Here is a 24,887-nt window from a genome sequence, read left to right as displayed (position 1 = left end):
TGATATGGTTCTAAATGAAAAACTCCTTTACGACAAATTTGAGAATTTTCGTTTCTATCGCAAATTAAAGAGGTTTGATAAAAGGAGTGGATTCTTTACCTTGGGTGTGCCTAGTTTGATTGTTATGATGGGCATAATCGTCACCGGCACATTTATAGTGGACAAACAGCTGGAAGTCAAGTACTTAAGAGAGCAAAGTTTAAGCAAAAGGGAACTCACCCTTAAGGAGGAGCACGAGGAGATGCTCAAAATGTTAAATAAAGTTGTACCATCGGATAAATTGGATAACTCAGTCCCAATACCTAAAATTGAAGACTAATATGAAGTCACATTTTTTATCAATTAAGCTGGATTACGTCTCTGAGCCTGAGCTTGTTATAAATTCAGCCTTCAGTGGTTAGTTCACTAAAACGGATCGAATATCCACCTATTTAAGCATAATATTTATGATTTATTAACTTATACACTTTTCGCACATATTAAATTTCAAATTTAATTTATTCCTAGGCCACGTTGTCAACTCTCTAGAAAACTGGAACGATGAATATGTGATAGGTTTGAGTGCACTTATATTAGAATCTTGTGTAATATCGTGTCACACAATTACGTAAATATTCATTCTATACCATTATTTTAAGGTTTAACGGGAAACGAGGCAAGAATTGTGGAGGATACTTTGGAGTATCAGCCCATAAATCAAGTATCAGTGCTGCCTCCAGATAGTAAAATCGACAAGTCTCTGCTGGTGTCAAACCTCAAGCCGCTCTGCACAGCATTGCTATGTAAGCAATAGTTAATCAAGATAAATGACCGTTAGGCGACTACTTTTACCTGAGGACCAACGAGAATGAAACGGTGGTCATCATCTCGGACAACTGGGTACTTTGAGAAGATAATTTATGGATTTAGGAAAATACGCTCCCATACGTACAGTGGATCCTATTGAAAAACGCACAAGTAGTCGTGTACGTGGCGAAGGAAGACGTAAGATAACAAGTGTGATCATAAATCAAATGTAGGAGGAAGGAGGAGCAGCCTTAAAATCAAAGTGGACCAGGCACCCATTTTTTAAACACCCGACCTTCAAGACTAAGTTCCACAAAGGTAGCTAGATATATAGCAGTAAAAGCGAGAATGAAGAAGACTGAAGATAATGAATTGTTAGTCACCCTGAGAAGTGTTTATTATTCCGAGTTGTCGACGGATATTTTAAAAGTTACGTCGAACTACGGAGCGAGCGTGACGTTGGTACTGCCAGGAGCAGTGGAAACATTCAATACGGAGCAGGTTACCATGCACAGAGAAGTGTTGATGGGAGCAGGAGTCAATTCCAGAGTAGTCTGGAGCACGAAACTGGAACAAATAGACCCCTGCGAGTGCGAATGTATGTTCAACAAAGGAATCTCACTCAACTTCTTCAACCTGAAGGCAATTTTGGAGACGGAGAGCCATGTAGGAATAGTACAGCACGCACTGGTGGAAACGCTGAAACACATATGTAACAATAGCCTATTCCTATCAGAAAACACATTAAGTAAATTTAAAGGCGGAAAATAAGTTAAATAATAAATTACATGATTATTCAAGCCTATAAGGAGCTCAGTAGATGCCATGTGTATGGGGAAGCATTGGTTTGTATCTTTCTTTATTCTGATGACATGTATCTGTATTTACACTAAAGAACAATAAGATGTGCAAAGAATAAGAGATGCCAGTTTTGGATCAAATCGATAAGCTGTTCCATTCCTCAGATCCAAATATACAGCGAGAAGCGTAAGTTTTACCTCCGCAAGGATTCCATGGGTTATTTAGAAACAACTTCCTGACGAAATGGCAAAGAAGCGCAGAAGCCTGGTCGGAAAGCCACGCGATACTGAGCGGAAGCTACAGTTTGGAGGTAAGAGCACACACCGAAAAGAGGATTCTTAGGCAAAATTTATCGCATCGCAGACGCTGAGAATAAAAATACTGTACGATTTTTACCAACTGCCCTCTGAATACCTTCTTAAGATCTGCGAGTTCCTGCTATCATACCTAAATCAAGACGGCCTTCCGTAAGTGTTACATATTAAGTGGAACTAATGGCGTATTTATCAACAGCCGTACACAACAATGAAACAATAAGTGGTTATGCGGCGTGTTACCAGCCTGAAAATTCGGATAGATAAACACTGGGGGCGTTCATGAAGAGATAATTGATTTCAGGAGGAACATATCGTTCACGGTGGGACTAGCAGTCTGCGACATGGCAATACAGATGTGCGAATCCTGGGAGTCTCCGGTCGAGTCGTTCATCAACTACTACAAGGGGAACAGATTATCGCTGGAAATGGTGCTCTTTCTGCTGGAAACGCTCCCGGAGGAGACGAGCAACAACAGGCTGATACTGGTACCGGAACATCAGGCGAAGATAACGACGAAGCTGAAGGCGGAGTACGCGAAGGTGGCGGAGTTCCTGTCACTAGTGAGGAGTAACCTGGCGCAGCTGACGAGCGCGCTGGGAACGAACGGGACTAACGCACCAGCGAACAGCAACGCACTGAACTATAAGATGCTGGGGAAGATACTGAAGGTTTGGCACAACTGGAAGCCCTTTGACACGCTCAGCAGCAACGGAGACCTGAGCAGGAGCTTCTGGAACGACTGCCTGGAGATAGTGAGGAACCCGAGGCTCAGAGAAGAGGGCCTGGAGGAGGAGACCTACGAAATATCAGTAGATTGTATAGTGGACTCGCTGCAGGAGTGCGCATACCTGAGGGATAAGAAGGCGTACGGACACTCTCACGAGGAGCACGAGTACGACCACGACCACGAGTACGAGAAGTCAGAGGGGGCGAGAGAGAAGAGGTACAGCGAGCTGGTGGAGCTGCAGAAGGCGTGCTTCAACGTGCTTGTGCACCAGATGCAGCCGCACCTGGAGGAGGCCTTCGAGAAGAGGGACGTCGCCCTCTACGTCAACCTGTCTATGCTGTTCGTGAACCTGGTGGACTCGGTGAACATAGAACACAGCACGAGCGACGCGGAAGTGGTGCGGCTCATGGAGTACCTCCTGAAGCTGATAGCGCTGCCGTACCTCCTGATGTACAGCGGCAGCGCCGCGAGCAAGTTCGCGAACCCCTTCACGAGCGAGTACAGCCACGTGAAGTGCAGAGAGGCCGTTCTGACGTTCCTGGAGGACCTGGGCAAGGAGCCGGGCCGGAGCGAGAGGACGCTGACAGGCTCTAACCCTGAGGGGACGAACCCTATGGACCTGGACGACGAAGTCTGTTACATATCGCAGAAGGCAGTGTACGCACTGGTGGACGTCCTGTCGAAGTTCTCGAAGAGCCTCGGGAGAACGCTGAGCGGGGTGCAGAGCGTGAGCGAGCTGGCGACAGTGACGCCGGGACTCTTCGCGTACCTGGCCTCGAACATACTGGAGCTGCTGCTGCTGGTGAGCCTGCCGCCGTACAGACAATACGTGTACTCGGACACCTCAAGGAACCAGAGGATGAACTACACGGAGCACATCGACAACTACAGCTACTACCTGGCGGACGTGAAGAAGGCCTACGAAGAGCTGCTGAGCATGGTGGGCAGGAACGCAGTATTCGAGTACGTGAGCACGAACCTGGTGAACTCGCCAACGCTAGCCTACAGCGTCCTACGGGTACAGAGCTCGTTCGAGCTGCTGCCGCCCTGCATAAGCATAACCGCGACGAATAACGGAAGCGCGAGGAGCGGCGTTGTCGTGTGCAGGACGGCCAGCGTGCAGGCAGCGGAGAAGGTGCTATCCAAGGTCACAGAACTGCTGATGGCGCACAAAGCCTCGATCTACCCGGAGAAAGTGCACGACAACATTCTGCTTCTGATGGCTAAGGTCGACGCAGTGAGGTTCGTAGGGAACGTGAGGGAGATCTTCTCAGTCCCGGAGACGAGAGACCTGCTGCCGAGCCTGTTTCGCATGCTGAGGCAACAGATGAGGCCCGAGACGGTAAGAATCAACGCCCCGGAGGACCCCCGGAGCGCAATCCAAGAGGACGTCCAGGACCTGTGCGAGAGACTGAAGTACGAGAGCGGCTACAGCATCAGCATGATATGCGACCGCGTGAAGATGGAGAGGCTGCAGAATAACGAGGAGCTGCTGACGATAGTGCTCGAGACACTGAAGGACGCGGACAACGAGATGATGGTGCTGATGCTCGAGAGCCTGGCGACCTCCTGCTCCACCCTGAACGAACGAGACCTGATGGCAGTGTTCAGCGAGCTGACCAGCAGCACGCTGGCGCAGCTGACGAGCATAGTGAACGCAGTGCCTGCGAACACGGCGATCCCGAGCAGCAGCATCTCGAAAACCGACAGGGAGCTGATAGTTAAGCTGCTGAACAGCATCGTGGCCTTCACCAGGAACCTGAGGAACAGGCCGGAGCTTGAGCCAGTGGTGGGCGAGCGGATACTCCCAGTGCTGCTGAGCCTGCTGCGAATATTTTACCTCGACGAGGAACTGGTCGAGGTGATATGCAGGTGCATAAAGCACAACGCGAGGGTGCTGGACCTGCAGTTCGCGAAGTACGTCGCGGGACTCGCGCAGACGATCTCGGCGGTGGCCCAGGCGAAGATGGTGAGCACCTACCTGTACCTGATCGAGTGGCTCCACTCGATTTTCTACGCAGCGGAGGTAAGCGGGGCCGAGGGGCAGAAAGGATGCCTCGGAAGCCACAGCAACCAGGGCAGTCTAGGAAATTTAGGAAGTCTAGGCAGCCAGGGCAGTTACTCCAGAGAAAAGGCGGAGATAATGAACCTGTATGGCCTGCTCACGCGGCTGACGCTGAGCGTATTCAAGAGCTCCTACCACAACTACCCGAGTCACGGGGGGCTCAACAGTAGTAGAGCGAGCAACATTGGGGCCGGCGACGGGAGCAGCGCGGGAGCCACGAGCGAGAACGAGCAGGACGACGGGCACGAGGAGATGCTCGTCGAGGACTTTTACGGACTGCAGGCGGAGTTCTTCCTGAACAGCGACACGTATCTGAACGACCTGGCGACGATCAACGAGATCATCGACTGCAGCTGCAAGTTCATCTTCATCAGGAGGCCGCGCTGCGTCTTCAACTTCTGGAAGTCGCTCCTGAAAATGAGCAGGAGGAACCAGCAGGTGGCCGCTCTGGCGGGCAGGCACCTGCAGACGCTGGTGAGCAACTGCCTCAGGACTCTGCAGGAGGCCTGCAGCAAGTCCACGGAGTTCTACGTGGAGGACCTGATGACCGCAGTGCTGGCGTTCGTCAGGTCGAGCCACTTCGCGCTCCCGAGCGCGGTCGGGGGCCCGAATGGGCTCAGCCAGGGCGGAGCGTCCGGCGACGCTGCGGCCCGAGAGCAGTACCTGGAGGTGCTGTTGGCCAACGGCCTCAACTGCCTCCCTGCCGAGATCATAGGCAACGAGAGGCTCCGGCAGTCGTTTCTGAGCGGCCTGCTCAAAAGGACCGCGAGCACGGTACACCACTTATACAAACTGCTGTCGAAGTTGTCGATGCGGAACAGAATGTAGATAGCCCATGTACAATAGACCAATGGTAATTTAAAGGCGATTTACGTACACAGTTACCTATCAAGCACACACCCATGTCTTAGTTTGGGACGAAAGGCGTGGAAGATGAGTCAACATGTGGATAAATGATAAATATATGCGTACACAGAGCGTTTTATGGAATAATCTATAGAAACAAAGGAGATGGTATCACACAATTTATGTATTTAACCTAACAGTTGGTGGAAGTGGTTAAATAGAGAAGATTAGGCCCGAATCATTGAGCAATGACCATGTGTAATGGCGACAATCAATTATTTGAGTAAACTAAGCTGTGTGTCAACCGACAGTCCCATGATACAAATTCATGGCATTAGATGGGGTTTCAGAATCACACTTTCAAGTTAAGCAGGTTCTCATAATTTATATTTCATAACACTTTCAACTATTATTCAATTTTAGTTGTTAATTCTGTGATCAGTATTATTGGGATTTAGGAAGGTAAGAAGAAACTGCCAGCCCTATTTATTGCTATTCATTGTCTTTGCTAAACTATACTGCTGTTTACATACAGCAAATACCTATTAATTCTGCACGAATAATTTAATGTTTTAGATGGTTCACAGACCAACGGTATCGGTTTTCAGCACTTCCACGGAGAAGCGCGTCGGATCGACGGTAATGCCTAAGGTGTTCTCCACGCCGCTCAGGTCCGATCTCGTGCACTACGTACATACAAACATGTCCAAGAACAAGAGGCAGGCATATGCTGTCTCCAAGTTGAGCGGCTACCAGACTTCAGCTCGTTCCTGGGGTACCGGAAGAGCCCTCTCGAGAACTCCCAGAGTCAAGGGCGGTGGCACCCACAGAGCCGGGCAAGCAGCATACGCAAATTTCTGCAGAGCAGGTGGAATGTTCGCGCCCACCAGAACGTGGAGAAGGTGGCACAGAAAGGTTAACTTGAAGGAGCGCCGCCTGGCACTCTCAGTCGCAGTGGCTTCCACATCAGTGGTCCCCCTAGTCATGTCCAGAGGACACAGAGTCGAGTCACTCCCCGAGCTTCCGCTAGTGCTAGAGGATTCGGTCGAGACTTTGACAAAAACACGCGATGCAGTGGCCCTGCTCAACAAGTTGGGCCTTTCCGACGAGCTGGCACGCGTATCGTCCGCAAGACGCACGAAGAGGGCCGGAAAGAAGTACCCAGTAGGCCCACTGGTGGTGCTGAGAGCCTCGGCAGTGGAGGGCAGACGCGCCTTCAGGAACATCCCCGGCGTCGAAGTGGCCTCAGTCGAGCGCCTGAACCTGCTCAAACTGGCTCCAGCAGGCAACCTTGGAAGGCTGGTTATATGGTCCAAGTCAGCATTTGAGTCGCTGGACTCCGTCCTGAGGGTAGAGTCATCGAGGTCCACCAAGGGCTCCACCGGACTCACAAACCCAGACGTCACCTCCCTCGTTAACTCCACTGTGGTGCAATCAAGCTTGAGGCCGAGAAAGCTGCCTCCCAGGAGGGTAACTGTCAAGAAGCCGCACTCGAGGAGGCTCCTCAGGCTCCTGCACAACTCAGTCAGGGCCAAGAAGACGGTCGACAAGAGCGCCAGGAAGGAAAGGAGGGCCGCATCCAAGAAGTTTTTCAGGGACGTCGAAAGCGCCTTGGGTTCTTCAGAACCACTGGTTCTCAAACTCCCAGAATAGACGAATCAATAACATTTGCAATAATATCCTCACTTAACATACACACGTTAATACATACATCAAAGATTTATGTCGATACTGCAACTATTTATATGTTTAGATGAAAAAGCGATTAACATATTAAAATTAAATTGAAATAGAATTGTAGAACATGGGAAGACTGATGAGCAGGTGTGTTGGAAAAAAAGGTATCGTACCATGTTCATTCCATCACACTGATAAACACAATAACATAAGTGTAATATTAGCGCAATAGCAGTTTAATTAAATTTGTAACAGTATTGTGTATTGATTTATGATACATCCCAGGAGATTAGATAGGATTATACACGCATCACCACTGTCGCTTAAGTATATTTCCAAAGTCACACTCAGGTTCTCAAATGAAAATAAACTGGCAAAGTTCGTTTCATCAGACGAAATAAGTTATTTTAGGTCGTTCGTAAGGGACTACTTCCCCCTCATGGCTCACGAGAATCCACACATACAGTTCCATAACAAGTGTGTAGAGAATAAACCGGAGCACTGCGTCATACATTTGGGTAAGGATAAAAGTTAAAACACACCTCTGATTTAAATAATTTGCAGAAGACGGGAGCTCAAGGGTCTTCAACCTGAGATTTTATTTATACCCTCAGCAGCTTATGCAACGGATTCTGGACTTAAACGATGATTAATTTAATAAAAACACACATACGTGAACAGATACACATGTATTAATTACACACTGAAATAGGATTAGTAGCTACTTGGTCAAGAGTATCGTTGAACCAAAGGATGCATGAAGGAATCCATAAAATTATTTTATATGATGGAGCCACAAAAGCTGCAGAATACAAAGAAAGATAATTTATTCGTTAAGCAGACTGAGCTTATTAAACATTTGAAATCGTACGACTACGACAAGAACATGGACAACACAGCCGGTAAACCGGCAAAAAACACATATTTTTTAGGAGATGAATTCGATATAGTAAACAGAAGGGGCCCTATCAACCCGCTCAGAACAATAAAAAATTTACGCACTAAAACTAACGGGCAGAAGAGAGTTGATAAAATTAAAAATGACCCGAGGCTGAAGAACAATCCCCTCAGGGGGAGACTTGTGGTTTGTATCTCAACCAGCATAGCCATCCTCTTTGTATTTTTTGCAGAGTAACTACTAAATTTACCACATAGCATCCGCACTTACACACATTTATAGCTCGTTTAACCCTCTTGTTGCTAACACTTGATTCAGGATGGTGTTCAACAAGACCACCTTCGGGGGAAGGTGTTTGTCAAAAGTGCTCTACACGAAGGAATTGGGGGAGAAACCCGTTTTCATTCCCATTTCTCACGGCTCCTGTGAGTATAATTTGGAAACGAATGCAGCTAGGCGAGTTTTTTTGGGGCCCTCAGATGCTGACAAGGGGTGGCCCATAACCACCAGGATCGAAAACGAAACCGAAACCACCTGGGAATTTCCACTTGAAACTTCTAGGTCAAACATTCAAGCGAACACGCTGACTGCCTTCGGGGGACTCGACACCAACCTGATAAGGAACTACGGAGAGAACTTCAGGTACAAACGCACACCTCTAATCCCTCGTTAGGTTATTTTGGAGCGCCTTCATGCATAACGGCATCGGACACATTGCTTTCAACTTACTGTCACAAATACAGCTCCTATGGATAATAGAGCCGGTATCGTTTACTAGTTTATCCGGATAACCCATATTTTAATCACGCCACTGTGCTAAAGCACTAACCTTTATTCAGGACTGGGGATTCGTTCGGACGTTCCTTCTCTTTTTCATTAGTGCCGCTGGAAGTGGATTGGCTTCCACAACTCTGGACCCGTGTCACACCACGGTCGGATCATCAGGAGCTCTGTATGGTCTATACGGTGCTATGATCCCCTATATTATAGGTCAGACTTACTTTTTAGTCAGATTGCAGTTTCCGCTTACTCACACACTTTACTCAAATCCTCTTTTCAGAATACTGGAACACTTTGCCCTATCCTATATTCTTGATAATCTTTCTTCTCGTTTCACTCGTAAGTGACCCATTTGTCATGACTTTTAGGGCGTCGGAGTCGTATTCGGTCTTTCCAGCAACATTGACAACTATGCGCATTTGGTTAGTTTCTGCGAGTTAACTGCTAAACATAGGGAGGTTGTGTTTTTGGGCTACTTTGGGGGCTGGCCAGCATTAGAAGCGTTTCCATTTTCGACCGGTGGACTGTATATGAAATAATCATGCTGTCGCCTTTGTTTTCGTGGATGATCACTAAGAACTACAAAGAGGACCTCAAGCTTCGGCTAGACCTCAAGAGAAGTATTTTACTCGTAGTCAAGACAGATATGAAACCAGATACTTAACTCTAATTTTAACTTAGATCCTACGCTGCAGCCTGCCAAAAAGTCAATTAACTCCAAGTATGACTTCGAAACGAACAAGAAGCACATGCGAATCAATAAAATTATCACAAAGTTCTCAAATCACGGCTCACCGCCCTTCAGGAACAGACTCAGGGAGTGGGTTGTGAGAATTGTTTCTGCAGTTTTACTGGTAAGTCATGCTCAAAACAAGGGCTGGGATCAACCGTTTCGTAACAACGCCGACATTAATCCACATTTAGACCGTGCTCACTACAATGCTTGCACTACTGCTGTTTGAACCTAAAATGTACACTAAATTTAAGCCTTGGGGGCAGCCGAAGTTTAGTGGATTCGCCAAGTGTTTCTGCTGCCACATCAAGGACGTTGAAAACCTGTTCAATGGCAAGGCGCTAAGCTACTTGTACAAGCCTAATAGCCTTTATTGGTGCTTCGAGTACGAAAGCAGTGCGAAACGGTTTTGTGGCGACAACCTTGGTACGCGCTCATCTACTCTCTCTATATTCGCCATTTATGCTCAAACATGATTTTAAATTGACCGTAAACATGTATTTAACTTTTATTTAGGCTCCGGTCAAACTGACGATATTGTTTCCACTTCAAGTAAAGCCGTACACCACTTAATAAGTACTATCTTCTAATTTGTTAGTTTTTAAATGTGTGAGTTGCTTACCAGATGGAAAAGCATTGTATCATATATTAGGCCCTTTAGTGGCGTTTCCTTGCTTGTTGTGTCAAAAAACGCTCCTGTTGAGTCCATTGCCCTTCTCCACAGCAATGGGCAGGTTCACTTCGGCGAGAATCGTGTTCAGGATCTTTTTGAGAAGGCTTCTTCTCTCAGTTCCGACATTAAGTGGCACTTCATCGGCCATCTTCAGACCAACAAGTGTTCTCTCCTTCTCAGGGTTCCCAATCTACACATGTTAGAATCCCTGGATTCCATCGACTTAGCTCTGAAGTTATCCGATTTAATGTCTCGAGAGCCTTCCAGGACTCTTTTTGTGCTCGTCCAGGTTAACACATCCTTGAAACCAACTCAATTTGGTCTTGACTATCGCCAGTTTGATCTTATTCTTGCCCTTGTTAAGGCCGTGCTGAACTCCCAGGGCTTAGTCTTCACTGGCCTCATGACCATTGGTGACGACACTGGCGACTGTTTTGACAGATTGGTGTCTATTCGCGATAGGCTTGCTGAGTGTTCTCCCGAGTGCAAGCTACTCTGTGACCGGGGCAATTTTGTTCTTAGCATGGGCATGTCCAACGACTATCGACTTGCTATTTCCAAGGGTTCAACTCAGATAAGAATCGGCTCATTAATTTTTAACTAATCTGTTTGTTTTTTGTATACACATATGCATAGGTCTGTACGTATATGTTCACACTAACACAGTACTATACTACTGAACATACCAATACCATTACACAATTACAATATACTAACAGCATTACACAATTACAATATACTAACAGCATTACACAATTACAATATACTAACAGCATTACACAATTACAATATACTAACAGCATTACACAATTACAATATATCAATACCATTACATTACACAGTTACCATAGGCCAATACCATATACAATGCCAATACCTTATACAATACATCAGTAATGTACAGACTTATCTATGTTTGCAGCAGGAGGTCCTTGACCAGGTCATCCACCTGCTCCTTCCTAACTATGCAGTCGCATATTGCCAGCGCCGTGTCCACGTCCAGCACCTGGCACACGTATATCAGCAGGTGGAAGTCGTTCCAGAGGGTCTCCGGATCGTGCGTGTTAAAGTAGTCGGTGAGTATCTTCTTGTCCCACTTCCTGAACCTCTCGTTGCTGTTGGTCACTCTTGCGCTGCAGTCGCTCACCAGCGACTCGTGCATCCTGGTCTTCGCCGTGCTCGAGTACGTCCTGTTTTCCACTGGGAACTTGTGGTTCCTGCCGTTGTTGCCGAAGAACGAGTTGGGCTTTATTGGCGCCGACTCGTTGATCCTCACCATCAGCCAACTAGTGTCGAAGCTCGTTACCTCCTTGCCGCTTTCTATTATCGGCGGCATGATCTCCTGCGAGTGCTCCACCTCCCTCATCTTTATTATGTTGTCGTGGTCCTGGTTATTGTCCAGCAACTCGTCTCTGAAGAGTGCCAGTGCCATGTCCGAGGCCATGAATGCGTCCAACACTGGCTGTCCGTTATCGTCTGGCGACATTGTGCACGTCACCATTGTGCTCACTGGGTACCCTGTGTAGTGTATGTGCTTCAGCGAGTTATACTGCATTTCAATCGTCCTCATCAGCTCCTTTGCTGTCAGGAAACACTCGTTGGGCAGCCTTGTAAATATCAGCCCTATCCTTTCCAGTCCCAGTCTGTTTGCTATTTTATCAACATTGGGCAGCAAATTATCTTCCATCAGCGAAACATAGTTAACCTGTACGTTGTCACTATCGTTGTGTTTATAAACTTTATTTCGTGGGCTAGCTACTTTTACTACATTCTATCCCAGTGTCGTTGGCGCCGTTTCCACCACAAATAACACTACTGCCTCTCCTTATAAAAGTGCCAAGTTTAACACAACTACCTATTTAATTACCTACTTGTGACATTTGTGGCGGCTCATATATTGCTTCACACACTGCTCTTATTCCGTACGGATAGTGCTGGTCTTCTGTATAATATCCGTACATCCAGCCTATTCTCTGAAAGCTCATTTCCAAGTCCGCCAGCCAGTAGTTTGCAAAACTCCTCACTTCCTCCACGTTCATCATCTCCAAGTGATCCACGTGGCGATATTTCTGGTGCCTTATTGTTACACCCATCGGGAGCTGAACGTTTTATTAATTACTCATTACACACTCAATGCTCACATAGTGTTTGCTAACATGCTCACGTAGATATTTCACACTTACACGCAAAAACACGCTTACATATACGCACACTCATCTTCCTTACCTTATTCATTACTCCTCTCTTGATTTTAACTGGCAAAAACGAGTTTTTCAGGGGCAAGTCTCCGATTGAGAACGAGTTTTCGTGTAGGTACGCATCGAACGACTTGAACAGTGGTCCTTCCGACTCCTTCCTTTCCCCTACTAATTGTTTTTACTTCTGTGCACGTACCTTCATCCTTTGAGGAACTCGAATCTCCGGTTTGCTGTTTATCTGAGGCTTGTGCTTCTGGATCCTCCATTTCCACATCGCCTTCCGAATCTACCGGCTTCGATGAGGACGCTATTTTGGTATAGCTCAAATCCGACGAGGACTGATCCAAATACAGGCTCGTTCCATGGGTTATGTCCAAATCTCTAAGTAATTCGTGGTCCGATCCCTTAACCTAATCATCCATAACAGCAACTTAACTAACTTCTACACTTGTGCCTTCCAGGTACAATTTTACGGCGTCTCCGTCTGAAAATTTAATGCGATTACTGAGCTCCTTTTTTAAGTCTCCAAAGGTCGAGTTTTTTGTAAAACATAGGCGGCTTATCCCAATCTTACTTCTAACTCTGACAACTACTTGGTCAAACGCCATTATATAAACATAAATTCATATAAAAACGGTATATATTCTAGAAAATTAATAAAACATAGACATTTAAAATACAATTTCTTCTTTTAATAAATTTTATTTACAAGTTAAATGTGTGGTTATTTATTTCTTTTCATACAGTTTTAATTTAATTTTTCATCTTTCTGTTTTATAAAAACATTTTAATTAATTAAATTATACTCCTCATTTAAAAATATAAAATATTATACTCATGAAACCCTTGGTTTTTTTATCTACTTTAGATTCTACATTCCATTAATATGTATAATTCTACTGGCTAGTTAGCCCTTAATAGTCTATTACATGCCAATTCTGTATTTTTTGACAAATAAATGTAAAAATACATACATATATTCTAAAATATACATTCAGTTCCTTATTTCATTTTCCTGTTTACACATTATTTCACTTCGCAGTATCGAATTTAATATGCCCTGTATTCTATCATGAATCATTCTCTATACGTGTTTTTAATAACAGATGTATTCATTTGTGTTTGTTTACGGGGAATTTTGTCTAGAGTACCGGAGACTTTTGATTCCGAAGACAGCAATGTACAACAAAAACCAAATTTTGAAATTTACGGGACCAAAACGCAGAACGTCCTTAAAAATGAGTTTGATGAGGCCTTATTTCCAATCAGAATAATGGTCACCTCGCAGAAAAAGCGCCGTTCATTTTTACAAATGGGTGCCACGTTGAGAGAAACTGTCGAGTCTGCTCCAGTTAACAAGTTTGAACACTTAGCCAACGTCGATTCATATATGATTGAAATGTCTGAAGATTGCTCAAGGGAAGATTTGGATTCGCTGATAAAGGATATTAAAGAATTAGGGTGCGACGTTGAATTTGACACACTAGCACAGTCAGCAGTACAATCGGTTCGTCAAACAATTCCAGATAGACCAAACACTAAAAATAAACAGAATGGTATCAAGTATAACAAAAAACAGTGGTATATTCCCGAGATGAACGTAGAAAATGCCTGGAAAGAAGTGACCGGTGCTGACACCAGGGACGTAAAGGTGTGTGTGATAGACTCAGGTCTAGACTACATCAAAGAGTTTACAGGCAGGCTCGCAGTGGAGGAGAATGAACAAAACAACACAGATAGCAAAGAATCAACTTCTGTTCTGAATAAAAGCACCGATTCAAAGAAGGAAGAAAACTTGAGCACTTTGGTGTCTGCCAACTTTGTTGATGAAAACTTTGATCCCATGGATAAACTTGGCCACGGAACGCACCTGTCCAGCATCATTTCTTCGAGGTACGGGAGATCCAACGTTGCAGGCATAAGCCCATCTGCACTAATAATTCCTTGCAAGGCGTTTGATAGCGTCCGCGAAATTAGACTGTCAAACATTGTGAGGTGCATCGACTTTTGCCTCTATTATGAAGCTGAGATTCAGAACCACAGCTGGATCTCCAACAAACAGCTAAAGTTCCTCAGAAGGGCATTCGAGACTGCCCACAAAAGGGGCGTGATAATGGTGGTTCCAGCTGGAAACGTCGAGTCGCCTAACAAACCATCGTTCCTCAGGAGACATTACCGTCGAGTCCTGCACTACGACTTGCTGAACATCGACATGTCCTGCCAGTTCCCCGCCTCCTATTCCCGAATGTTCCCGAATGTGATCTCGGTTTCAAACCTCATGAGGTTGGACAAAACCAAGTCCAAGGACATGGTTGTCACGTGCATGATGAATCACGGCAAGCACTGTGAAGACCTGGGCGACTTGGGCCTGAACGAGCAGTCCATGTACGGAGAGATGACTGTTCAGGTCGCAGCTCCAGGAACAAACATTTACTCCGTCTTTTTGCCCGGTTCACACGCCTTTGTCACAGGAACTTCAAGCGCGACCGCGATGGTCACTGGCATATTGAGCATAATCAAGTCTATTTTCCCCAAGTCTCAGAGCCACTTAGACATCCACAACGATTTCATTAAAACTGTTCAAATTTTGCGCGAGTCGGTTCGTCCAGTTCCTGACCTTAAGGGCAAGGTAGGTTGGAGGGGCTTTCCCGACTGCGAAGTGGCTGTGAAACTCACCATGAAATTCTTACAAGGCTTAAAGAAAACGCCAATCAAGCCCAGGTCTCGGCGTCGACTTTCAAGGAAGCTTCTGTAACATCTTATACACGTTATGCATTTTAACTTATACTTATACACACTTTTATTATTCAGCCGTCATTGTGTATATCATCTATCATACAAACCTCATTTTACATACCTCCAAATGTATATACACGTATATATATGGTATACCATATACACTATTCTACATTGTATAATTTATCACATTCAACATATTACGCAATTTTACGTACAAGCTTACATACGTGTACATTGAAACTATGTTACATGATGTGTTTTACACATTCCTACTTTAGAATTCACATGATACATTATTCCATGTGTAATACTCTGCTACGTGTTCTGAGGCTGAGGCTTCACCTCGCACAGCTCCTTTGCGGTTTGGTAAGTTTCAAAACACCAAAAGACCTTCTTCGTAAAGCCTCCTTCTCCCTTTGTCATCGCGTAACAGCACTGTGACAACTTCGACTGTTCGTTGAGTGGGAACATTTTCGAGTAAAGGGACTCAATGTACAGGTAACAGAAGAGCACCACCACTATCACCACCTAACAACCATCAGTCAAAACCAATAATTGGCGCTGTATAAGTCTCACTAACTGCTTACTACTCTCTATATTTAACTACTGTATTCGCTATTTATGTTACCAGGAGCGTCAGTGGCACTATTCTGATTAGTATGTCGTAAGGACCCCGTTTAAAATATTCAACTGGGTACATCAGAAGATTCTTCATTCTCTTCGAAAAACTCTTATCTTTGTTATGTAACCTGATTTTATTGATACATGTTGTCTCTGAAATATTTATTAGTGCTTTTCGTTACGGTTTCATCGCTACTACGGTAACTTGCTAGTTTAACTCACGTTTGGCTTGGTACGAGTGCCTTATCTTACTCTTTGTTTCCGGGGTCAACTTGCTTCTGAAGAGTGGCGACAGCAGCAACGACTCCTTTATTGCGCAGTCCTTCAGGTTGAAGTTACTCCTCAGTGTTGCAAACCCCCATAAAAACCCGCCAACCCAGCCGCCCTACAATCACATTATCAGACCCAATATATGTTTAGCAAAGTCACTATCAGCTCAGCAATAGCTTTATCCGTTAACTACACCTATTCTGAAACTTACGAAGTGTGCGTATACCGAGACGGTGTCATTGAACGCCAGCAAACTGATGATTGTGATACACAGCGTGAAGAAGAATATGTAAATTGGAGAGGCCAGCAGCGTCCAGTTTTCAATGCAATATGGTATCAAGGACGCTATCAGGCCGAAAAGACACCCTGACGACCCCAAAACATTAAAAGAAGGCTCAAACACCGCTGCTGCAAGGTTTCCCACCAGACCACTAAGAAAGAATGTGGAGGCCGTTCTACAAAATCCCCAGTCCTATACTTTGTTATCCACAGTCAGTATCCTTCTATCTACCATATTCCACTTATCATGTACTATTTAACTGCCTATTGATCAACTTCTCTGTTACAAATTCTACTTACTGGTTCTATAATCCACAGTATTTGTGATTGTGCCAACAGGTTGAACAGCACGTGTACCAGGCCTTTGTGCATCACCATGCTCCAAAACAGTCTGAACGTTTCGTTGTAGTTCCTTATGTAATTTGCGTCTAAGCTTCCAAATAGGTTGAACACCCTATTGTTAGGGGCGTCAAATGACGCTGTTGACTCTACCACCGCCTCGTCACTCACCAGATGACTCGGCCATCCCTTGTCGTTAGCAATGGCTCCCAGGAAGCCTATAGTCTCCGTCTTCTGCTGCAGGTTATACTCGCACGCTCCGTATCCGAAGATTACGTGGTACGGCTTCTTATTTATTGCTGCTTCTGGGTACAGCACTTTGCTTACGCACCTTCCGTTGAAGGAAACCTTGTTCAACACCAGTTCTGCCAGAAATACAAAAAGTATTATAAATGTCGTCGATATCAGCACTGGGTAGTGTCCCAGTACCGATGGTATATTGTCTGTGTTTGGTTTATTCAGAATATACCTGTGTATTTTCTTCGTAGCTCTTCTCAGAAGCACTGCGTTCTTGTTTCGTTTCATCTGTTCTTTATTTTCTTCGTTTAGTAATCCTTTATTTTCCATCAACTTCTTCCTCCTATTCATTTCCGCTTCTTTTGCTCTAATTCCGTCACTTCTATAATTGTTTTCATACTCTACACCGTATGCCGCGTTAGTGTTTTCAGGATGATCACTCTTCGCATTAGCTTTTGTGTTCTCCCATTCTTCCCTAGATCTCTCTTGGCCCTCAGTCGGCGATTTTTCCGTAGTTTTCGGCTGATTTGGCTCCACCATTTCGTCAAAACCCCTCGTTTTTTTAAATAATGAAAAGAGTTTGCTCTGTGTTTGAGCGTTTTTTCCTTCGTCTTCGAATTTCTTTTTCAGCTTGGTCACTTTCTCCTTAGACATCTTTTCTTTATTTACACATTTCGGTGATTTTTCCTTTTCACTACTTTTTGGGCTCATTTCATCATTTTTTTTCTTCAACTTAGTTCCCTTTTCTTTATTCTTCACATTTTGACGGTTTTTTAATTTTCCTTTGGAGGTGGGTGACTTTGAAAACGTTTTATCCACACCTTGTGATAAATTTTCAATATTTGTGTTTTCTGGTCCTAAACGTGCACGATCTTTATGATCATTATGCTCCATTAGAGGCAAAGCATCTTTTTTGGACACATCTAGATCGCTAACTGCATTGACACTTTTGTTTTCGCTTTCATTTACATCTAACATTAATTTATTTCGTTGATCACTAACCAACATATTATCCATATTTTAATTCACACTCTTGAGGAAAATTTAAACAGAAAATGAATAAAGCCCTACACACTAATTGAATTCAGCCGGTATAAATCTTATTGGAGGAACTATTTAAATTTGGCTTGTGTCTAGTTACTAATTAATTTATAATTACTCAAATAACCCATCACCAAAATATTAAAATATTAATTAAATCATTTGCGATATCTAGATTATTTTTAGTATAATTGGTCGTTTCAATGGTGAAATTAACAGCAGCCTAGGAGAGCGCAAAGTCCTGTGCTTCTTTCTCTTCTTTGTCTTAGTCTCCTGTAAGGAATTACTGCTCCTGCTGAAGCGCATGAACCGTTTGGAGTTAGGGCAGCTGGGTAGGCGAAACATGAAATGCCTCCAGCTCTGTTCCTCTCAACTTCCTCCCTCACGCTCTTCATGTAGGAGTCCATGAGCTCCTGGGCGTTCATATCCTCGTTCCCCTCAATACTGCTGTTTATGCTCAGCCTGAGCTCGTTGTAGGGGGTGTTGGACTGGTAGTTCAATTTGTTCTTATAGTACTCAGCTTCGTTCGTCTGGTTTAGTTTCTTGCTCTTATACGAATCGCTAACCAATTTCATCCATACTACAGCCAATAATTTCATATCTTCACATGTTAACATCGTATCCTCGTTCACCACTAGAAGGTTGCTTTCGTGCAGGAATCCTCTCACATAGTCCAAGTCCAACCGTCCTAATAAATTATTGTTTTTAGTTCACACACATTATACTCATGTAAGTATCTAACTGTGTTCAGTATTTACTCTATTCTTACCGAAATGATCCAGGTACTCGACAACGTGGTCAGATAGGTCCTTTTCCATCAAATAGTGTCTTATAAGTGCATCCACCACACCGTATGGGATAAAACCTTCACCTGAGATGTCATTTTTGTCGAATAAATCCTCCATATCATTTTCTAGGTTAGGGTGTGCGGCGTTTACTCTAAGTCGCAACTCCTCGAGTGTGTTGTTGTGTCCGAAGCAAGTCATTTTTACTGATACTTTGTAAAATAAATCAGATTGCCGCTAGTTTTGATTCTTGTGTATTTTTATAAACCGACGGATGCATGCTGTTACACGTCCTTTGTATGGATTCCACTATGCAAGGAGGTGCTTCTGAGATACGAAATGACAGATAACACGTACACATATGGATAAAATCAATTTAGACAGTTTAAGTTAATTCTTATTCGATAGAATCAAGGCTCATAGAACGAAGTAGTACTCGTTTACCGCAGTTCTGGACACACTTACCGCCCTCATAATTCCTCCCGAGGAATTGTCGTTTAACACTGCATACTCTATGGCCTTCTTCAGTAAGCTGAGGCACTCGTCCCTGTTCATGTTCTTCTTGTAGTTGCTTTGCAAATAAGCGACGATGAATCCTGAGCCTGAGCCCGTTGCGAGGAAGTCCTCGATTTCCACCAGGGTTCCGCCCAGTGTTATGTTATATATTTCTGGACCGTTTACGAAATCGTATCCTCCCAAAATAACTCCGCAATAGAGGGCGTTACGGTACTGGTGGACCAGGTTATGTGTAACTGTGGCCAGGGCCTTGATGGGAGGGCCTTGCACCGTATCATCCAACTTGTACGTGTGCGTAACATTGTCCAAACTGTCATTTGTGTCCACGTCCATGCTTAAGTTGGAGCCTGCGTGGCCTCTTCCCCCCCTTCTAAGTTGCTGCCGTAGCGATTGGGCGTGGTACCTTAGAATCGTCGATAAAGTTTGAGAATCCGCGGCAGAACCTGATCTCAACATGAAGACGCTAGGCAAAATCCTCGTTATCTTCCTTGCGACTCTGTTTACGACTAACTGGCCGGAGGAGGTCCTACTGTCAGCGGCCAATAGCACACCGTCATTAAATTTCATTGCTATGATCGTTGTTCCCATATCAACCCCTCCCGGATGTTTTTCAACTCCAGTGGAGTTCAGCAGGAAGTCATTTTCATTAGACAACAGCTTTTCAACGTTGCTGTATGCTCCTATACTACTTTCCAAGTCTGTCATATTCAGATTACTAAATCTATAACAAATCAAAATCAAATAATTAAATTACATATTAGGGCTGAATTATGAAAATATATGGAAGAACGTATAAATGATTCTGATTCATGGTACCTTAGAGTGTAACACATTTAATGGTGCCTCTTTATTCATTAATTTTTATACTTTTAGCCACCAACAAATAAAACATATATAATCTACGTATTGTTTTTTTATTATTAAAACCCATTCTTGAGAATTCATACATACAATTTTGTCTCAATATAGATAACCGCCGACAATGTTCAAATGTGTATACTATAAACAGGAGTATAAAACATTTAAACTCTGTTAACTTAATTTTAACACTAAAGCTAATAGATTTGTAAAATATTATTTGTTTTTCTACATTTTTGTCTACTCGCTTCGCTCCCACTTTACTCTGTTGCCGGTCTATAATTTGTCAAATTTTAGACCAGAACTTGCACTTTCGCTTCTTGTTTCACGTTTTCTTAAATTGTTGTTGCGACCATTTTCAGTTTTACTTTGTTTACTGCCATTATAGTGTCGCACCTATGTGTGGAGTTTTCAAATATTAAGTTTATGTTTTTTTGTTTTGTACCATAAATGATAGTTTGAATTACGCTTTATGTTATGGCTGAGGAGGAGTACGAGCACGTTTATAAGATTATCCTTCTCGGCGATGCGACTGTTGGTAAGTTACCTCGGCCACTTGAGTTTAATTTCATGATTCGCTCACACATTCTCCTAAAACCTACTTATTACACTCACTATTCACTACTCAAGCAACGTTTAATGTTTTCTTCAGGCAAATCACATTTGCTGTGTCAGTATATAAAGGGGTCTCTGCCCGTCCAGGCCAAGGCCACCATCGGCGTCGAGTTTGCAACCAGGACTGTGCCTCTGGCCACTGGGGGCAGCGTCAAGGCTCAGATCTGGGACACTGCTGGGCAGGAGCGCTATCGTAGCATCACCAGTGCCCACTACAGGCGCGCCGTGGGAGCGCTCCTCGTCTACGACGTCTCCAACCGCAGTTCCTTTTACAACTGCAAAAAGTGGCTTGATGAGCTGCGCACTTCTTCCTACGAGGACATCGTCATTGCTCTTATTGCCAACAAGGTCGACCTGCTGCCCGATCACGCTTCTAACGGCGGAGCTCACCTCAACGGCGCCTCCTCTGCCTCTGCCTTTCATGGCGGCGACTTCGTTTTGTATGACGAGGGCCTGAGGTTCGCCAACGAGCACAACCTTCACTTCTTCGAGGCCTCTGCTGTCACTGGCTACAACGTCAAGGAGGTGTTTGAGTACTTGATTCAGCAGGTGTACAACTTGAAGTCCCGGCTTCCCAACGGCAACGTCGCCAGTTTGACCAGTTTCAATAGCATGATCACCACTTCCCTAAACGATAAGACTACCGTCAGTCGACTCAACAGCTCCAATTCTCGAAAGGATAAAATTTCTCAAATGGGCTGCCTTGATAACAGTTGTCTCTCTGGTGTTTGTAACATACAATGATCACCACTGTACTAATATGACTACCAAATGCACTTTTACTATAAATACAGTCGGCGATTACTTGTTACTTTATGCTACATTATTACACTTAGCAGTTTCGTATTCTACATTATTGTAAGTTACTTTATACTACATTATTACACTTAGCAGTTTTATATGCTATATTGTAAGTTACAGTTTTATATTCTACATTATTGTATGGTACACGTTAGAGTTTTATATACTACATTATTGTAAGATAATCTATACTACATTATTGTATGTTACACGTCGTCCGCTGCCCCTCTATCGTTGCAAATCCTCTCCTCTCCACCAACATTACACATGTTCATCACTGCTAAGTAGCAGCAGACACTTCCCTACCACCTTTAAGCTCAGACCTAGATCCCTTCTTATTCGTACGTTTTACAGCATCATTACCACCTTTAAACTTAACTTCCTTATCAGCATCATTAAACTTAACTTCCTTATCACCGCCTTTAACCTTGGACTTAAGTCCCTTCTTAATCGTACGTTTTACTGCCTTTTTATTTTTTTTAGATTCACTTTTTACCTTTTTGGTTTTTTTCAAAGGTTCCTTCTTCGATGTTTCATTTACTTCCTTTTTGGCCACATTTTTACTACTTTTTCCTTCGTCTGATTCCGACTTAACTAATTTGGCCACAAAAAATCCGTCCAAGTTATGCCTGTGTGGATAGAACCTCCTTGCATACTTGCCTATTGATGGGTGGAAATTTTTACCCCTGAAGGTTGAGAACGCCTCTGATCCAATATCGATACCTAAAAGGGCAATTATATTCATCGTTCGTTTACTTATTCATACTGTACACATGTTTAAATATTACTAATTAAATATATCCAATTACTCATTTTACTTACCCAGTGGTACTAACTTTACTGACTTGTAGTGGCTGAGAATATAGTTTATAACCTGCTCGTTTTCCTCTATTGACAAACTACAGGTCGAATACACTATCACTCCTTTTGGCTTCACCAATTGCACACATGTTGCTAATAGCTGTTTTTGGAGGTTTGAGTTTTTTTGCAGGTCCTTCATTCCCCTCTTCACCTTTATCGAGGGGTCTCTCGATATCACGCCCAGTCCTGAGCATGGTGCGTCCAGTAATATTCTGTCCATTTTTGGTAGTACTTTTAGCAGATCGTTTCCGCTATAGTTCGATACGATTGTGTTAAATATTCCCATTCTGCCAATTTTACTATTTTCTTATCCCCGTACCTGTGTATGTTTGACACTAGTGACTTGCACCTTTCCTTATTTGCGTCGTTTGCGAATAGTATTCCCGTGTTATTCATGAATTGTGCTATGTGCGTCGTCTTACCTCCTGGCGCAGCACACATATCCAGCACCTTTTCGTCTACATTTATCTATGTTTTATGTTTATCTATGTTTTATGTTTATCTATGTTTTATGTTTATCCATGTTTCTGGTTTATCTATGTTTTATGTTTATCCATGTTTTATGTTTATCTATGTTCTAGGTTCATCTCATTTTCTCCGACTGATAGTTATAATAATAATCTCCTTATAAGCACTTTAATTTACTTACTTTGTTTTGGTCCCAGTGCCAGCACGGGGATCAGTGACGATGCTGATTGCAACATATAATGTCCTCCCAAATACTCTGGCGTCGCTCCAATTGGCACTTTTGAGGAATGGACCACCAACCCTTCTCTCGTCCAATCTCCTATTGGATCCACATTCGCTCCTCTATTTATCAGTGCTACAGCCAACTCCTTTCTAAATTAATATTTGTTTTTTAAGCGTTTTCATCATAGTTTCAATTCTACTTTAATACTAGGCTTTAATATTTCTATTTTTTCCAAATATTTATTACCTTTTTGTCTTTAGTGTATTTGTTCTTATTGTCACCGGTAATGGCTGTTCATTTGCCTCAAAGAATTGTATTGCCTCTGTTGGATTAAATAACTACACTCATTTATATGTGTTGGTACTAACCTTAAAAAAATAGTCTGACAATTCTTCCGAATATCCGTAATATATTGTAACTAGTTGCTTAAGCTCCGATACAAAAGATTCTAAATTCACATTTCTTAGATTCTTAAAATTTACCTCTTTTTCTTGTAACATTTGAGGATTCCGATACTGCTTTCCATTTTACTAGTATTCCACATATTATTTCTATTCTTTCTTTTACACTTGACAAATCTGAGACATCTACACTCTTATCTATCTCTGATAAACTATCTTTTAGTTCCAAATCATCCCTGGCTTCATCTACGTTTGTAGAATCTTCAAATTCGTCTTTTTCTGAAATTTCTTCGGAAGAGTCGGTATCCGAAACCAACTCTTCTACATCATTCTCATCATCTCCATCTAAATGAAACATTTTATAATTTACAAATTTATTAATTTGACTGAAAATTCAAGCCTGATACGACACCCTGATAAGGATCAAGATTTTCGAGTATAAAGCACAAATTTTCTTAAATACTGCAAAAATGAATAAATATTGCAAATTAGGTTAATTACGGAACGAAACACTTAGTAACCGTTGTTTGCCAGGTACTCTGCCAATGTGAATGCTGCCATTCTAGATACTGTTTTATCTTGGCCCCTTGTTTCGTCATACACCACGATCACTATGTAGTTTCCTGGTGTTTTTATCAGGTGGCAGCCTCCCTTGTTTTTCGCTCCGCAAACACATTCGAAAGTGAAAGATCCGCTTTCCAGAGCTGGGTCGTACGAGGCGAAGGTGTATTTTTCTCCTCCCAGGAATATGCCGTTGGTAGACATCTTCTTTTCAAAGACTTCCTTAATCGTAAATTTTTCATCTATCTGGAGCTTAACTGGGTTACCGTTATCGTCTGAGGTTTCAAATTCGTAGTTTTCCTTGTAAACGCTATCCCAGTGCAGTCCATCGTGGTCAATATCTCCGGCAACAAACAGTTCTCCATCTTCACCCTGGATTTTAAGTTTAGATTAGTTATTTATAGTCAACTTACGTTTGCTATTCCGGCACCGTAACAACCATTGTTAAGAAGAGCTGTATCCTTTAAAACTGGTACCCAATCAGCCATTTTTTACTATATAGATTATTGTTTGTAGGATTATGATAAAACGAAAACAAATAAAGAGCAAACTAACGAGGGATGATTCTACATACACACTAGGCTCCCCATATTGAAACACATTGACGCACCTTAATGTCAATTCCAACCTCCTTGAGACAATAGCGCCCTGATCACTATCATTACAGGATTCCAGCTCGACAAAGAATTGCTCAATGAATGATCCAGATTCCTTTCACAAAACTTACCCAGTATTCGCTAGCTTGATCGTCCAATTCAATTATTACAGTAT

General features: G+C 43.4%; 16 protein-coding genes across 16 annotated transcripts; 10 read left to right on the top strand and 6 right to left on the bottom strand.

Annotated features, from left to right (window-relative positions):
• Positions 1 to 4: 4 nt before the first annotated feature.
• Positions 5 to 319, top strand: TOT_020000564 (conserved hypothetical protein; the record flags this gene model as incomplete). The annotated part of the gene is made up of 1 exon (XM_009692311.1): positions 5 to 319. One exon carries the CDS (start codon positions 5 to 7, stop codon positions 317 to 319), a length of 315 nt encoding a protein of 104 aa, XP_009690606.1.
• Position 320: 1 nt separating this feature from the next.
• TOT_020000563 (conserved hypothetical protein) lies at positions 321 to 1,557 on the top strand (the record flags this gene model as incomplete). The annotated part of the gene is made up of 7 exons (XM_009692310.1): positions 321 to 396; positions 508 to 555; positions 639 to 782; positions 818 to 879; positions 910 to 984; positions 1,020 to 1,104; positions 1,166 to 1,557. 7 exons carry the CDS (start codon positions 321 to 323, stop codon positions 1,555 to 1,557), a joined length of 882 nt encoding a protein of 293 aa, XP_009690605.1.
• A 688-nt stretch (positions 1,558 to 2,245) lies between these two features.
• Positions 2,246 to 5,524, top strand: TOT_020000562 (conserved hypothetical protein; the record flags this gene model as incomplete). Its single annotated transcript, XM_009692309.1, has 8 exons — positions 2,246 to 2,457; positions 2,533 to 2,769; positions 2,848 to 3,165; positions 3,208 to 3,349; positions 3,422 to 3,873; positions 4,006 to 4,087; positions 4,142 to 4,730; positions 4,911 to 5,524. 8 exons carry the CDS (start codon positions 2,246 to 2,248, stop codon positions 5,522 to 5,524), a joined length of 2,646 nt encoding a protein of 881 aa, XP_009690604.1.
• A 279-nt stretch (positions 5,525 to 5,803) lies between these two features.
• Positions 5,804 to 5,911, top strand: TOT_020000561 (hypothetical protein; the record flags this gene model as incomplete). The annotated part of the gene is made up of 1 exon (XM_009692308.1): positions 5,804 to 5,911. One exon carries the CDS (start codon positions 5,804 to 5,806, stop codon positions 5,909 to 5,911), a length of 108 nt encoding a protein of 35 aa, XP_009690603.1.
• A 207-nt stretch (positions 5,912 to 6,118) lies between these two features.
• TOT_020001069 (60S ribosomal protein L4/L1) lies at positions 6,119 to 7,195 on the top strand (the record flags this gene model as incomplete). Its single annotated transcript, XM_009692307.1, has 1 exon — positions 6,119 to 7,195. One exon carries the CDS (start codon positions 6,119 to 6,121, stop codon positions 7,193 to 7,195), a length of 1,077 nt encoding a protein of 358 aa, XP_009690602.1.
• Positions 7,196 to 7,490: 295 nt separating this feature from the next.
• Positions 7,491 to 7,872, top strand: TOT_020000559 (conserved hypothetical protein; the record flags this gene model as incomplete). The annotated part of the gene is made up of 3 exons (XM_009692306.1): positions 7,491 to 7,597; positions 7,631 to 7,737; positions 7,784 to 7,872. The coding sequence occupies 3 exons, from the start codon at positions 7,491 to 7,493 to the stop codon at positions 7,870 to 7,872; spliced, it is 303 nt and encodes a 100-aa protein (XP_009690601.1).
• A 131-nt stretch (positions 7,873 to 8,003) lies between these two features.
• TOT_020000558 (uncharacterized protein) lies at positions 8,004 to 9,859 on the top strand (the record flags this gene model as incomplete). Its single annotated transcript, XM_009692305.1, has 8 exons — positions 8,004 to 8,350; positions 8,436 to 8,759; positions 8,791 to 8,881; positions 8,957 to 9,107; positions 9,178 to 9,236; positions 9,276 to 9,284; positions 9,352 to 9,517; positions 9,579 to 9,859. The coding sequence occupies 8 exons, from the start codon at positions 8,004 to 8,006 to the stop codon at positions 9,857 to 9,859; spliced, it is 1,428 nt and encodes a 475-aa protein (XP_009690600.1).
• A 376-nt stretch (positions 9,860 to 10,235) lies between these two features.
• On the top strand, positions 10,236 to 10,907 carry TOT_020000557 (proline synthetase associated protein; the record flags this gene model as incomplete). The annotated part of the gene is made up of 1 exon (XM_009692304.1): positions 10,236 to 10,907. One exon carries the CDS (start codon positions 10,236 to 10,238, stop codon positions 10,905 to 10,907), a length of 672 nt encoding a protein of 223 aa, XP_009690599.1.
• Positions 10,908 to 11,213: 306 nt separating this feature from the next.
• TOT_020000556 (uncharacterized protein) lies at positions 11,214 to 13,109 on the bottom strand (the record flags this gene model as incomplete). Its single annotated transcript, XM_009692303.1, has 5 exons — positions 11,214 to 12,074; positions 12,175 to 12,402; positions 12,515 to 12,666; positions 12,698 to 12,911; positions 12,942 to 13,109. The coding sequence occupies 5 exons, from the start codon at positions 13,107 to 13,109 to the stop codon at positions 11,214 to 11,216; spliced, it is 1,623 nt and encodes a 540-aa protein (XP_009690598.1).
• Positions 13,110 to 13,430: 321 nt separating this feature from the next.
• TOT_020000555 (uncharacterized protein) lies at positions 13,431 to 15,256 on the top strand (the record flags this gene model as incomplete). Its single annotated transcript, XM_009692302.1, has 2 exons — positions 13,431 to 13,441; positions 13,648 to 15,256. The coding sequence occupies 2 exons, from the start codon at positions 13,431 to 13,433 to the stop codon at positions 15,254 to 15,256; spliced, it is 1,620 nt and encodes a 539-aa protein (XP_009690597.1).
• Positions 15,257 to 15,555: 299 nt separating this feature from the next.
• On the bottom strand, positions 15,556 to 18,003 carry TOT_020000554 (uncharacterized protein; the record flags this gene model as incomplete). Its single annotated transcript, XM_009692301.1, has 5 exons — positions 15,556 to 15,768; positions 15,869 to 16,014; positions 16,084 to 16,246; positions 16,343 to 16,603; positions 16,711 to 18,003. The coding sequence occupies 5 exons, from the start codon at positions 18,001 to 18,003 to the stop codon at positions 15,556 to 15,558; spliced, it is 2,076 nt and encodes a 691-aa protein (XP_009690596.1).
• A 236-nt stretch (positions 18,004 to 18,239) lies between these two features.
• Positions 18,240 to 19,013, bottom strand: TOT_020000553 (conserved hypothetical protein; the record flags this gene model as incomplete). Its single annotated transcript, XM_009692300.1, has 2 exons — positions 18,240 to 18,715; positions 18,797 to 19,013. 2 exons carry the CDS (start codon positions 19,011 to 19,013, stop codon positions 18,240 to 18,242), a joined length of 693 nt encoding a protein of 230 aa, XP_009690595.1.
• Positions 19,014 to 19,229: 216 nt separating this feature from the next.
• On the bottom strand, positions 19,230 to 20,033 carry TOT_020000552 (proteasome subunit y; the record flags this gene model as incomplete). Its single annotated transcript, XM_009692299.1, has 1 exon — positions 19,230 to 20,033. The coding sequence occupies one exon, from the start codon at positions 20,031 to 20,033 to the stop codon at positions 19,230 to 19,232; it is 804 nt and encodes a 267-aa protein (XP_009690594.1).
• A 630-nt stretch (positions 20,034 to 20,663) lies between these two features.
• On the top strand, positions 20,664 to 21,545 carry TOT_020000551 (GTPase; the record flags this gene model as incomplete). Its single annotated transcript, XM_009692298.1, has 1 exon — positions 20,664 to 21,545. One exon carries the CDS (start codon positions 20,664 to 20,666, stop codon positions 21,543 to 21,545), a length of 882 nt encoding a protein of 293 aa, XP_009690593.1.
• A 337-nt stretch (positions 21,546 to 21,882) lies between these two features.
• TOT_020001068 (nucleolar protein) lies at positions 21,883 to 23,913 on the bottom strand (the record flags this gene model as incomplete). Its single annotated transcript, XM_009692297.1, has 7 exons — positions 21,883 to 22,325; positions 22,425 to 22,750; positions 22,783 to 22,921; positions 23,113 to 23,303; positions 23,401 to 23,492; positions 23,523 to 23,602; positions 23,637 to 23,913. 7 exons carry the CDS (start codon positions 23,911 to 23,913, stop codon positions 21,883 to 21,885), a joined length of 1,548 nt encoding a protein of 515 aa, XP_009690592.1.
• Positions 23,914 to 24,068: 155 nt separating this feature from the next.
• Positions 24,069 to 24,604, bottom strand: TOT_020001067 (conserved hypothetical protein; the record flags this gene model as incomplete). The annotated part of the gene is made up of 2 exons (XM_009692296.1): positions 24,069 to 24,488; positions 24,530 to 24,604. The coding sequence occupies 2 exons, from the start codon at positions 24,602 to 24,604 to the stop codon at positions 24,069 to 24,071; spliced, it is 495 nt and encodes a 164-aa protein (XP_009690591.1).
• Between the last annotated feature and the right edge of the window lie 283 nt (positions 24,605 to 24,887).

This window comes from Theileria orientalis, chromosome 2 (genome assembly GCF_000740895.1).
Source record: "Theileria orientalis strain Shintoku DNA, chromosome 2, complete genome".
Classification (NCBI taxonomy): domain Eukaryota; phylum Apicomplexa; class Aconoidasida; order Piroplasmida; family Theileriidae; genus Theileria; species Theileria orientalis.
This window is presented reverse-complemented; position numbering and strand designations above follow the sequence as displayed.